The 14,191-nt window shown below is 38.5% G+C and overlaps 1 protein-coding gene across 4 annotated transcripts; it reads left to right on the top strand.

Annotated features, from left to right (window-relative positions):
- Window positions 1–3,577: 3,577 nt before the first annotated feature.
- Window positions 3,578–10,203, top strand: LOC124293074. Of its 4 annotated transcripts, none has more exons than XM_046732280.1 (4): window positions 3,593–4,055; window positions 4,625–8,284; window positions 8,823–9,213; window positions 9,283–10,203. In XM_046732280.1, the coding sequence occupies exons 2-4, from the start codon at window positions 6,218–6,220 to the stop codon at window positions 9,585–9,587; spliced, it is 2,763 nt and encodes a 920-aa protein (XP_046588236.1). In that variant the 5' UTR covers window positions 3,593–4,055; window positions 4,625–6,217; the 3' UTR covers window positions 9,588–10,203. The 4 variants fall into 4 exon arrangements, with proteins under 4 accessions (XP_046588240.1, XP_046588236.1, XP_046588238.1 ...); XM_046732282.1 differs by having other exon boundaries at window positions 3,594–4,055; window positions 7,456–8,284; XM_046732283.1 differs by lacking the exon at window positions 3,593–4,055 and having other exon boundaries at window positions 6,887–7,010; window positions 7,456–8,284.
- The last annotated feature ends 3,988 nt before the right edge of the window (window positions 10,204–14,191 follow it).

The following is a 14,191-nucleotide window of genomic DNA, read 5'->3' on the forward strand; positions in this document are numbered from 1 at the left end:
AACTTCAGTTTATGCCGTTTCAACATTATCGGCTCGTTTAGCACACTTGACGGAAGAAACGGAGTTACTTTGGAAAGTATGCACGTAGTAGTATCCCGCAGGACAATGCCTAGCCCGTGGAGATCGCCAACGATTAATTAAACTCCGAGATTATGGCTGAGGCGTGTGAAAGGACGCGAAGAAACATCTCTCGATATTACCCTGTGGTCGATAAAACATCGGTGAGTATCGGGCGCTGGAGGGTGAGACAGGGCTGTAATTTATATCCTTAATTTTGGCAGGACCCGAGTGAAAAAGAACGGGCCATCACGTCCTTTATGGCCTGAGACTTCGAGGGCAAGGGATAAAATAGCAGCTCATGTCGACATGTTCTCCCATTTTCAAATTGAAGCCTCGCCCTACATCCTTGACCTCGATTTTTATTTCCGCCATATTCACCTGATCCATGAAAAAACGAGACAATTCCCACTGCGGAAGCTCTGGGGTATTTTTATACGCTGTTAATTTTGTCTCGTTAAAACAGACGGAGAAAGGCACCGTGTTCAACAGACTCTGTTTGAAATCCAAAGAACCGCGTCTCTCCAATATGCAGGATCTAAGGCTGATTATGCGGAAAATGATGCACTGTCTGTGATGTGAATTACCAGCACGTGTTAGCTTTGCGAACGTGACGCCGAGTGTACCTGGAACAGCGACATATACGTTCCGTAAATAGGTGCCATTTCCGTCCTGTAGATACGACAGATCCTTGTGCCACAGATGGCTGCCAGCTGGAATTATAGTCTACGCGTTTGATGAATGTTTAATGCCAAACGGAATTCATCTATGCACAATCAATCCTGCCGTGCGAATTTCAAGCCCATAACGCAGAGCGCAGTTTCGGTCTTTGAGCTTTCAGGGTTGATCCGAAATTTCTATACCTAATTATATCGATTGCGAGGCGCTTATAACAGCTTACCAATTTGCAGAATTTAAAGTTGATCGAGTTTTCTTTATCTGACTCCAAGATCTCCGAATGATTCGGTTACAACGAAAATAATGAAAGGTTATAACTCGTCAACACCAGCGGTCTTTTCTCGATAGCCAGACTTCGTGGCTGGGAGTATTTTAAGCTGATGTAATCGTCGGATTTGAATGGTAATTGACTGGCCGGCGTGATGGACTCCGGGCTCAACATCACGTCGACGTATAAATTTATTCGCCGGAAAGCTGAGCTTTCAGAAACCTTCCACCCCGCTGGTAAGATGGTATAATTCACAGTGAGCCTAAGAAACGAGAACTCGGTTTCAAATGTACTTGGGACACACACGCGTTCTGTAGGTATTCCACAGCGTGCCTGTGTAACTTGGCAAGCATTTCATAAGCAGCTAATTAACGGAATAACACGGTGCAAACAAAGGGTGAACTGCGATCCCGTTTTCGCCTGTGAACTCTATTTGCAGGGGTGAAATTACGCCTGTTGAACACGCTCCTAGAAGCTCTGGGGCGTAGGAAGGTGCGAAAGCAGTCGGACTGCGGCGCGCATCAATTCCGAACTTATTGGGAAAGCCCCAACGCGGTTATTTATACGCGCTTGAATTTTCAACGGATTCGGAAGTGCGTCCTCGATTCAAGAGCGCGCGTTCCATAAAGCTGGAGATGTCCCGGCCAATTAAACTTATATATCGCGCTCGTAAAAAATCAGTGACCAACGACCCGTATGAAAAAGCCAATATGCAGCCTGTGTCCGGCAGCTTACGGCCTCGGCTCGCCCGGCCGCAAGCTCTGTCGCTACTCCATAAATCCATGGCGGTCTTTTACAGCGCCGCGCTATTGAATTTGGAGGAGTAAAACACACCCTGTATTATCGTCTGGTGCAAATGTGCGGAGAGTTTTCGGTAAAAACGAACCCTTGTAACACGCCGGACATTTTCATCCCCTTTTCGTCCCGTACATCAATTAATTAGAAATTGCGCAGACGGTAAATTGCCAAAGAAGCCTTCCGAAGGACGCGGATATGGCGGTGGGTGGGAGCGTTTGTTCCAAATTTTCGACACGCCCGGTGAGATAGAGAAAGACGCAAGAGCCACCTTTTTGCTTCCCATCTTTCTCATACATGCCATGTACTAAATAATGCGAGGTGTAACGAAATTTGCGACCGAATGCTCTGCGGCGCCATATGCTCTCGACTTTGTTGGCCTGGTACTACAGCCATTCTGGTCACGCACCGGTGGAATAACCGCAGAGCTCCCTAATTACCCTAAATCAAATTACGTCGCTCCCTAAGAAAATACTCGGGAAAAGCCGACATGCGATATATTTATTTCTCTCGAGAGCAAAATTTACTCCGAACTAAATTAGAGGGTAGAAATTAAAACAATGGCTCGCTTATTTTATTTATTTATTTTTTTCTACTCCATTTTTTATTTTTTTTTCAAACCATTTAACACTTTTCAATCGTGAATAACCGAGCTCTCTGCTCTGTTTTGCTCGCTATCGCAGAGTGAAGTTTCGAATTAACGTCGAACTTTCACTGTAAACATTGCTGCATGTGTAAACGGAAGCTGAGGATCAAGGTGAGCTCGGATTCTGACGCAGCGTGTACCTTGGGATCATGGCATCGGGGTGGTGTTATATCTGCTGAGTGGATACAGCCAGCAGAAACTAGAGCGATACGTGGCCCTTTGATATTCGGGGAGTGGTTTCCTCTCTCAATTACAAGATTCGGGTCCTCCCGGATGGTCATTATCATTTCGAAACTCTCCACGTTATGTCACTCAACTTCAAGAACTTCACGTCCGCATCTGCGCAGACTGCAAACGAAGGAGCGAGAAACCTGACCAGATAAGTAAGTTTCTTGGTGTTTTTTTTTTTTTTTGCTACTCGTGTACGCATACCAGCTGGCTTTTACAAATCAAGTTCTCAGTACATGTTCAATAAAAACGACGGAGCAATTATCGGATTAAAAGTTACTCGCAAGCTTGATCGTTTATCTACAATTGAATACATGATCACTGATATAATTGTTAATTTTCCTTTTTCTTACCTTCCACAATTCTAATACCAATTAACATTTGCGATTCTTCGATAGTGGCGTGAAAAATTACCATCTGTCACCGCTCGCAGCGATCCGCAATGAAATGTTTATTCCCGTTCACCGTTGTCGAGAATTATCATCAGGAAAAACGGTTTGGTTGCGGAATAACGAATTTTTCCACCCAAGCTCCAATAAACATGTGGCACGTTATTCGAAGTTAATTATCTGGACGATTCAAGACTTAAGTCAGACTCGAATGACAGAAATTCATTGTATAAAATACCGGCAATTCTTTTTTGGTCTTTCAGGTAATGCTAGGATTTTAACGGTACAACAAACACAGAAAACCGGGGAGCTCCATTTAATTGCTTCCGGTCGAGTTGCGATAGTACCCGAAGCTACCATGGATTATGATTATACGTGGATATTAATACGGCAAACTTGTTCAACTCTGCAAAGAGATCTCTACAGCTTCATATTAGTTTTCCAACTTCAACCCGTTGCATAGAAATAATACCATGATAGCCAAGTACTGCAGGAGTAAAGTTTCGGTATGTAAGACTTATCGCCTGACGTAACTGATTTGTATCAAAGGCGAGGGGTTTATCACTCATGTAATAGTTGGGACAGCTGCAAATGTAATGTCCATGCAATGGTATGTAATCTCAGTACAATACCATGAAATATTCGTGTAATATCATGCAATAGTAGTGTAACGCCGTGTAATACTGTGCGATAGTTATGTAATACCCTGTAATAGTCATGCAATATCATGCAAATACCATGTAATAGTCGTGTAATATTATGTAATGGTGGTTGCAATAGTCATGAAATACCATGAAATACCTGTGTAATACAGCATGTAATAGTCATGTAATACCTGCGCGCGCAGTACCAAGCGCATGCGCTTTACAGTGTTTACCGGATTCGTGACATAACCTTGAAATTCGTATTGGCAACTGTTTGTATAACCTATGGACCGTTATTTCTCGACTTGATTGTGTGAGTCTGCCGGCTACAACACGTGAATGACGGAAAGGTACGTACTTAATTTAATCTGTCGCTTAGATCTGGCAAATATTCAATTATTTCTTGCTGACCTGTACAAAAGTTACAGGCAATTGAATTTCAGCGGTTTTTGTTATATAAATATAAGTAAATATACCTTAGCATGGGTGACGTGATATTGTTGTAATTTCCGATCCGTTGTATTGCTTCTAAGTTTGCGTCAATCCAAGAGAAAAGAAAGAATATGACCTAATTTTTTTACCACCTACCAATTTATGAAATGAAAAATAAAAGAAAAATCCTAACTGTCGCATAGTGCAGGACAGAATCATCTACAAGTGCTCAAAAATTGTGACACACTATCAATTATTTCAATTAAATTCCAAATAGATTCAATAATTATGCGTTTTTCAATTGACTTCATGAAAACATACGATTTCGTTGAAAGTTCTAAGAAATCAGATCTCTATCAGTTTGTCCTGGTTCCTTACTCATTGTTCATTCCAGAAGTGTCACAAATTGTACTATATTTTGGAATCAATCACTCTAGTTGACATTCACAATGTCAGCAGGTAACTGTGATGTTTGATCTAAAACTAGCTTGGAGTTAGGCATGGAGGAATCAGCGAGCAAGGCAGAAAAGGAGAGTATGGCGAAGACCATCGCTGGAAATGTTAAAGAACAAAAGTTTTGGGTCGTAATTAGGAAGGAACTTGGAGTTGATCCACCGTTGTACCTGAAGCATCTCCTCACCTGTCTGGGTTTCGATTCAGCGGCCGCTCTGAAAAACCTTTCAAGCGAAGCCTTTCTAGAAATGGAGAAATTTGCCCAAACTGACATGCTGGGATTGTTAGGCGAAGATGGTTACACAAAATCAGACTTCTTCGGTATCTACAGTAATACACCTGAACAATTCCGCATACTACGAGGACATAGGTTTTGCCTCTTCGAAATTCAGAAGTATATTATAGAAAAGGGGTTGAACCATTTTGCTACGGCCGAACAGGATATTAATGAAAAATTAACTAACATCAAAGCAAAAAAAGAAACCAAGGAAACGCTAAAAGCTGTATCGGGAAAAAAATCAGATCCACAGTCACGAAAATCACAGGACTTATTGAGTGAAGAAGATCAATTATACATGCTCATTAAAAATTGGTTTTCTAAGCAACCAGATGGTGAAGAAACCTTCAAAGATTATTTAGAAAGCCCTAAAAATCGGTATATAGAGGTATCTGTCAAAGAAGACGTTGACGAAGAAATTACCTATTCGGGGAAAATATCGTGTTGCCTGTGTAAAACTAAAATTACCGCGCATAAAGCCGAATACGGGAAATCAGTACCGAGGAAAACTCGTTGGGTATGTCAAAATTTTATGAAGCACGTAAAGGAAAAACATTTGACTTTGAACCCTGTGGAAAATTCGAAGGAAAATTTATTTCCTCGCAAGCATAACAATAGCAATAAAATTGATACAAAATCGGGTCAGGCGGAAAAAAATACAGCAAATGTTCTCAAAAACGTCGTCGCTAACACTACAGCTTTTACTTCTAGTTGTAAAAAGGTTCAACCCGAGGTTCAACCACTTATTACGGATGTATTCGATAAAGGCACCAATGACAATGATAACTGGAATACAAATGCTAGTTTGAGCGACAGTATCGCAAACAAGAACCAGAAGCTCGGCCAAAATTTACCAAGAATTATCGAAGACGTGAAATTAGTCACACCCGTTGAAATAAGAAGGGATATTATTAAAATTGAAAAAAGCAGGGGAAAAAGGCATATTACTAGAGAAATTGAGAGTGATGACGAAACGGAAGCGAAACCTACTAAACGGTCGAAAAATCGAATTGAAAGCGATGAAGAACTCGAAGTATCTGCACGTGACAAGCCAAATGATGAATCGGATGTTAGATCACAAGCTGTGATAGTTGAAAGTACAAATGATGAGTTACAGGGGGAATTCAACCTCGGAATAATGTAAAAGGGGTTCTTTGTTCCGAGAAAATTCTATCAACCCCATTGACTAGTAATACCAAAAATACTAAGACTATAGATACAAAAAGTTCCGACTGTGAAAAAAAAATTAAAAAAGATCTAAGAACTAGAAGTGACAAATCCTACCGACAAAGAGTGAAGAGTATTACTACAGAGAGAACGATTCCATATTATTTTCCAACATTGAACGAAATGGAATTGCTGTTGAAATATAATGCAGAATTAAAGGATTGCGTGAAAAATTTATTAGCACAATCGGCATCGAAAAAATTAACGAAGTCTTGTCCAACAGTCAATGAAAACAGTAAAAGTAACTTGTTAGTACGAAAATTGATGAGAATTTCTGACAAACAAAGTCAGGCCGAATCTTGCGGGAACAGATACGATTGCACAGTGAAAAAGTTTGCATCGTATATTTTCATGATTGGTGGAAGATTGTCGTACGAAACGTTATGCGCGAACTTGCCTCTACCATCCCCCTCATCTGTCAGTCGGTATTTGTTAGAAAACGGACCAGACATCATTGAAGGGCAGCTTCGATTGCAGGAATTGAAAAATTACTTAATCAAGGCCGACCTGCCTCTAGTCATATGGGTAAGCGAAGATGCGACGCGTATTACTGGCACCGTGCAATATGACCCAAAAACTAACCAATTAATTGGGTTGGTATTACCAACAGATAAAAATGGAATGCCTAAGTGCAAATCTTTCATGGCAACGTCACCAAAAGTAATGGAAGAAACGATGCAAAATATTCCAATTGCTTCTTTGGCGTACACAATTATGGCACAGCCTTTACAAAAAAATGCGGCGTCATTTTGTCTGTGCATATTTGGAACCGACAATAAATTCACAGCCGAACACGTGCTTAACAGATTCCAATTTATTTACGAACAATGTCAGCAATTCGGAATAAGAGTATTAGGATTTTCTTCGGATGGTGATCCAAGATTGTTAAAAGCGATGAGGATTGAAAGCCAAATAGGTATTTCGAATCTTGATTTACTCTTTGGTAAAGAAAATTGGACATGGTTCAACAGTGAATTTTGCAGTGAGTACTTTGTTTGCCAGGATACTGTACACATTGGTACAAAGCTAAGAAATCGCTTCATCAAAAACTCAATTGTTCTGCCGATGGGAAACAATATAGCGACTGTTAGTCACCTGAAACTATTGATACAGTCACAATCTAAAGACAAACACCAGATAACTTATTCTGACTTGGACCCAAAGGATAAAATGAATTTCCCTTCTGTTCAAAAAATATGTCAAGAAAATGTCAGAAAATTACTCAATGATACAGTACCTGGCAGCGAAGGAACATGTCAGTATTTGAAAATACTACATAACACCGTAGTTTCATACATCGATTCTGAATTAACGCCGTTGGAAAGAATATTTAGCATCTGGTATTCTGTGTTTTGTTTAAGGATGTGGCGTGCATGGATTTCGGCAAATGACAGTTACACTTTGGGCAAAAATTTTATAACTTCCAACTGTTACACATGCATTGAAATAAATGCTCATACGCTTATTGACGTCATCATACGCCTGAGAGATTCGGACCAACCAGAACTCTTCCTGCCATCTTTATATAGTAGTCAACCATGTGAAAGCTTTTTCCGACAAGTCCGTTCAATGTCATCCACGTACTCGACTATTGTCAACTGCAGCATGATGGACATCATTCATCGTCTCAATAGAATTCAAGTACAAAATGAAATCATCATCGAAGAGTCAGAAAATATTATATTTCCAAGATTTAGGGAGAGAAAAAGTGTAATCAATGTCAACACATATCCACTACCTTCTAATCAAGAAATACAGAAAACCGTTGAAGACGCGAAATGTCGAGCTATTGAAGATCTCGGGAACCTTGGTATATTTTTCAACAATATCTTATGTACACTGCCTTTTTCTGCAAAGTCTATTCAACTAGACTCAGACGACGAATCTGACAGCGAAGAAATCAGCGAGGAAACGGAGAGCGCAAATGAAGACACTATATCTGCAGAACTTGAACATGATATGATTACGTTGCAGTCTGTAACAGGAACTTTGGAACTCAAAAATTACTCCACCCAAACAGTTCAACTAAATGAAACGAGTCCATTTGCAGTCGTGCGTGATTCGTCGCAAGCCGAATACGTCGTTAGAAAATCGTCCATTTGTTGGCTGCTTAATAAAACCAAGCACCGTTTAAGTAGCGACAGACTTCAGAGAGTACGAGAAATCGAACTGCCGCATTTGTCCAAGAAGGTACTTATTAGCTTGATATTAACTCTTCCTAAATAAGTAATGAATATCTTTCCTTATGACCCAGACTCATTAAAATACTGCGGAAAATGTCCTACCTACACCTAGAAAAAAAATATAATGCAGCATTATTCTATGGTAAATGTATAACCCCAACGAATAGAGTTGTATAATTTATGCGGCAATTGGTTGAGATTCTAAATTTTTAGGAGGTTGAAGTTCGTAACGTTAACGAGACGATACAATTTGAAGAAAATCGCCATTTTGCAACTTTAGAATTTTTTAGAAATGCAGTAATCAATAAATAGTGGCTTGAATCAAGCAAAGTCAACCCACATCAGAACTACAGCCTCTGTAAAGCAATTACGAAGTTGAAAAACATAGTTTTTTTTCAAATAATGTGTCGTTACGTTAACGTTACGAACTTCAACCTCATAAATTTTTTAGATTCCATCATTGGCACATCCTGTCGTTGTGATGACTACAAAAAGTGTTAATTTTCAACTTCTTGGTTCTCCGTATAATGTTATTGTTTTTCTAGGAATCAGCTACTAGATCAAATACTGTCGAAGAGAATCCGGAAATAAGTATAGGGACATGGATGCTTTTTAGAGAAGACACTGAGGCAGAAACGAAATACAGAGTAGGCCTTGTTCTTGGATTCGTCTATCTAACTGGAAAAACAGACCCACAAAGAGAATACTCCAGATTAAGCGCTGACGTCAATAATGAAAGTATTGGCGTACTATGTACCTGGTATAGATTAATAAGTTCTAGTCTCCGTCCGGCACCAGTGGGGTCACATGATTACAAATGCATTTCTGGATATATGCGAACTTTACCAACACCACAGATAGTTGATGGGCATATTTTTTATTCGGATTTAGTTTTGAAACTAATCCTCGAGATTATTCCTACAACTTCACTCCAAGGTAATACTGCTGTGAAAAAATTTCATTTGAAATCATTGCACGTCTGGTTACAACGTTTTGAATTTTCAGGTAAAGATGCAAATATCGGAAATTTTGTGCTGATCGAATTTCTCACCAAAAAAACCAAAAAATACTACATCGGCGTTGTTAAAAGTATCCAATCAAGAGACAGAGATTGCGAGGAAGATTATGAAGTCAAATTCATGCGAAAAGTGACGAATTCGTCGAGCTCCATATTCGTTTTTCCAGATGTGGACGATACAAGTTATGTAACAGGAGATCAAATAAAGCTAATTCTGAGCAACCCGAAAATTGACCGAAGACGTCATCATGTATTCAGTGATTCTGATTTGTTAGAGTACGCTGTGATTTAAAAGTTAATTGAAGATCGTCTCAATTGCTAAAAAATATATATAATTATGTATCGTTAACCTCTCCAGAGTACTATTAGCATAAATATACAGAGAATATTATTATAATATATAAATTATGGTTGCGTTGAATTATTCTTTACTATATTTAAAGGTTGATTTGCAAATTTTATTATGAAATTTAGAGGGTAAAAGAGGTTATAAAAAAATAGTTGCAATAAACTATTTAATGTAATTCAAGCAAGACTTCAGGGATGCAATTAATGACAGTGAGACAAAAACCATTGTTAATAGGTATACTGAGAAATACTCATCTTACAGTAATATAATGTGTATCTATATAAATATATAATAGTCATGTAATAGTCTTGTAATAGTTGTATAATTAGTATGCAATAGTCATGCAATGGTCATGTAATTCATGTAATACTATGTGTAATACATATGCAATACGTATGTAATACTTGTGCACTATCTGTGGAATACGTGCAATACTTATGGGATACTTATGCAATACATGCAATACTATTGTAATCCCTATGCCATACATGTAATACCAGTGTAATAACTATGTAATATGTGAAATACATATGCAATGGTGTCATACTTGGGACAGTCATTATGAGAGTGGTAAGCCCCTCGATCAAAGGCTGGCGCTAAGCTTGTCGTTGTAATCGTTGTGTAATCATCCAGGATGACGAGATTGAACAACGACGTTTATTCACTCGTCAATTTCGTTCGGTACTTGTTGGCACGTGTGGAGAAGATCTTTTTTCATTTCCAAAACTCATTCTTGCAAAGTCGTGTTCTTCACCTTGAAAACACTGTGGAACTGTCATTATGCACGAATGTTGAAATAATTATCGACGCTCCGCACGATTCAGTTGCAAAATAGTCGTAAACAAGGTATTGAAGTAAAAAAAATACAGATGATAAAATCTCAAAACACTCGCGAAAACGTGACATATTATTTTTGTTTTTTTTTTTTCTTACAATGTAACACTCAATCTCTTCCACGGATAATTGCATTCGCTTATCTGCCGTGACTTTAACGATTTCGTTCCGTCGTGATTTGAATTATCTCACGTACGCGGATAAAAGAAACTTGAAAAAAAAACATCCATGATACTCAAAACGTGACGAAGGCTTCGAGGAATCCAACAACTTGGTACAGCTAATTATTTGAAACATTTACGCCGTTTGTTTTAAAAATTACGCTCTTCGGATCACCGCGATTATCATACTCAGTATGCCTGTTGCTCGAGGATGGCAATATTTCATCGGCACTTTTTGAAGAGGCAAGGTTGACTGGGTTCAGGCGTATAAATTATCGCCAATTTTGAGGAGACGGGATCTTCGAGTCGGCGATAAAATCCATCAGCGCGATCAAGAGATTATATTATATTCCCGAGGCGAGAAAACTCCATTTTACAAGGAATCGCTCGAGTTCCCCGGAGCTGAAAAATGGAATACGATCTCAAGATTTTAAAATCAATTTCTCCCCCACCCCCTTCACACGTATACACACACATACGCTTCGCTTCTCGGACAAATTCATATCACGAGTGAGTGCAGGGTATTGAAAAAGGTTGTGAATTGAATATTGAATTCGATTTCGATCACAAATCACTTACTCGAATCCATAATGGCAGAGTTGCGTGCTGTAAAAATTGCAAAAAATCAAATTACACGGAATAAATCAGCGATCCGAGATTTTGTGCTTCAAAAAATAAAATTGCGATGTGCATCCGCTTCTTACGTCACGTTGGCAGTTTCTTTCCAAAGCTGATGGTTCAACTTGAACGCAAATGAGGATATAAAATAAATATTAACATCGCAAAATCGTAAAAAACAAGTCTAATTGAATTTCTGCTAGGCAACTGCTATTTACTCACACATAACGTGCCATCAACATCTGTCAAGCCATAGTCAGTATATACGTATACGGATGTATTACGGAAAAAAACTGAGTAACCAGGAAAAACGGTACCAAGTTTGACCGAAAAAAAGAAATAGACACGGAAAAAGAAAAAGAACGAAAAACCTTAGCGAATATGTTAATTACGCCATCGCATGAAGTTTCGATAAAAACATGAAACACGGTTCTGGGAACGTGTACAGATACAGGAAATTTACCGGTAGATCAAATAAGTGGAAATAAAAATACAAATTAAACGGAAGAAACTTACTACGAATACCAATAAAGAAAACTTAAACAGATTGTGTAGACGAAGAAGTACTTGACTGCAGCATGAAGTTTTTCTACATGCGAAGTAAACTTCAAGCTTACTTTGAGTTCAACTCACGGGTAAAATGATACGTATACGTTCAAGCAAGTTTCATCTTTTATTTTTTAGTCAAAATCGTTTTTTTGTAAATCGTGTCTGGTTACATTTCTTATACAACGAGGCATTCGACTATCCGCAAGATAACACAGAACAACAAACAAAACAAATAAATGATTTTTTTAAAGTTTATTTTGAAATAAATAAATTTCAATTCTATACATCGAATAATAATCAAAACCTTTATTCATTAGTAACAAAGTTTCTTTTCGTTTTTTTTACGTTGATAAATGAGTCTTGAAGTTTTTGGTTGATAGCTAATATGGGTGCCTATTCAGAAGATGTATGAAAACGTTTTCAGAAAGGTGCGATGGACATAATTGTTATTAATGTGATCAGGGGCAGTATAATGAGTGCATGATGGGAAATTACCTTTGGGGTTTGATACGAGGAAGTCGGTATAAAAATAGAAAAAGTACGAAAAATATTCATTTTTAAACTTTGTCCATCAATTCTTTTACATTTGTAGTTTCTTGTAATAATTATTATTCTTGGATAAAAGTGATTTAAATGCAAAACTGAAGTACGTTTAATTGTTATTCATGTTTGAGGAAATAGGTAATTTTTCTTAAAATCTAAAACATCGTCGCGGTTTCTACAAAAACAAACTTTTTCTAATAAAACTGTGTTTTCATTTATTACTTACGTAGAAGAAATCAAAGTGTGACATCTAGAACACAGAATCAAAATTCATGTTTATGGTGTAATATGCCTTATAGCTCTTGCCTTAAATTTATAAAATACCGACTAATGAACGGTAAGTCTGTCCTAATGTCCGTACAACTGTAGTAATTGCATTTAGAAATTTGATAAGCATCCTGGGGCTCGAGTGAAAATACGACCTGCATAATGACGACTGTACGATCTAGTCAACCAGACCGATTTAGGTGATAAAAATTTTTTAATACGTGCGAGTGGAACGGAGAAACGAATTATCGATAAAAACAAAGTGCCTGATTTTAATCGATACATGACTTACGAGCTTCTGCTAATAGTTTGATCCTTTTGTGGAAATCCATCCACCTCACTGCAGCTGAGTAGTTTTTGGAAAGCAATTTTATCATGAAATCTCTTAATACGCCGGCAGATATGCACGATCTGCATGATCCGAGTGAGCATATTTTATCACCATAATGTAATCTCCACGTGTGTATATAATGCATGAAATACGCGAGTAGTACTATTTTTTTTTTTTTTTTTTTTTTATCACTAAATCGTCGAGTCCATTCAACTGTACAACAGCAATTTATTAACTCACGGTCACATACTGGTTCGATTAATAGTTTCGAGCAGCTGATTACACAGCTCTGCGTATCTTCGCCGCATGATGAAAAATAAAAGAAACAAAAAAAAAAAAACAACAATGAAAAAACGTTTATCAAACATAATAGGGATAAATTGGATAGTCGTCATAATCATAATGATGCAGGAATTTTATTCGAGACATGAATTAAAACTTGAGTGTATAATACGCGATCTTAACAATATTTGCAAGAGAGAATTTCTGAAGAGATTAGAATCAAATGCGGAATAAATTATTCAACGTACGTGCGAAAATCTGTGCAAGTAAAGGGAGAAATCATCCGTCGGGTCGAATAATCGGCACATTTTCTATTGTTTTCAACCGAACGATGGATTCCGACGCCTTCGGGCCACACGTCGAAGCCCAATTTCGTAAAAATTATAGAGGCGGCAATAACTCGCCTATTTACGAATCCATTTACGCCTAGTGTCAAGGTGAACTGGTTCGATGGACGGATAGGCGAAGGTACTGCAGGGACGTCGAAGGCAGGCCCGTTACGTCCAAGTGAGCGAGCATAACGCGGCCATGAAAACGGAATAGGTATCTCAAACACGAGCCTGGGAACGAGCTCCGGAATTGCGGAGGCATTCCTGGCCTCCCATTTGACCCAAGTTTTCTCATTCCAACCCAGCTGCGATCCCAATCAAACGAATTTCCGATCGACGTAATCGGTGTGAATTTTCGACCGAAATTTTCGCTCCCCGCGATTCCATCTACCTCCAGCTAATTTGTCGAAAAAATACGTAGCTTCCGTTTTTCTTTTTTTTTTTTTTTTTTGTCGTCACATTCCTCGTTTACTTCCTTGGATTTACGTCCCTGATTACCGCGGCGAGCGGTTCATTAGCCGTGCAGAAATCTGGCGATTGTGGTGCGATGCTAGACATTTATACGCATATACCTACAGAATGTAATAACTCCGAGGGTGAAAAGCACGAGTCCGACAGAAATTATATCATTTG

This window comes from Neodiprion lecontei, chromosome 2, assembly GCF_021901455.1.
Source record: "Neodiprion lecontei isolate iyNeoLeco1 chromosome 2, iyNeoLeco1.1, whole genome shotgun sequence".
In the NCBI taxonomy this organism is placed as follows: Eukaryota; Metazoa; Arthropoda; class Insecta; order Hymenoptera; family Diprionidae; genus Neodiprion; species Neodiprion lecontei.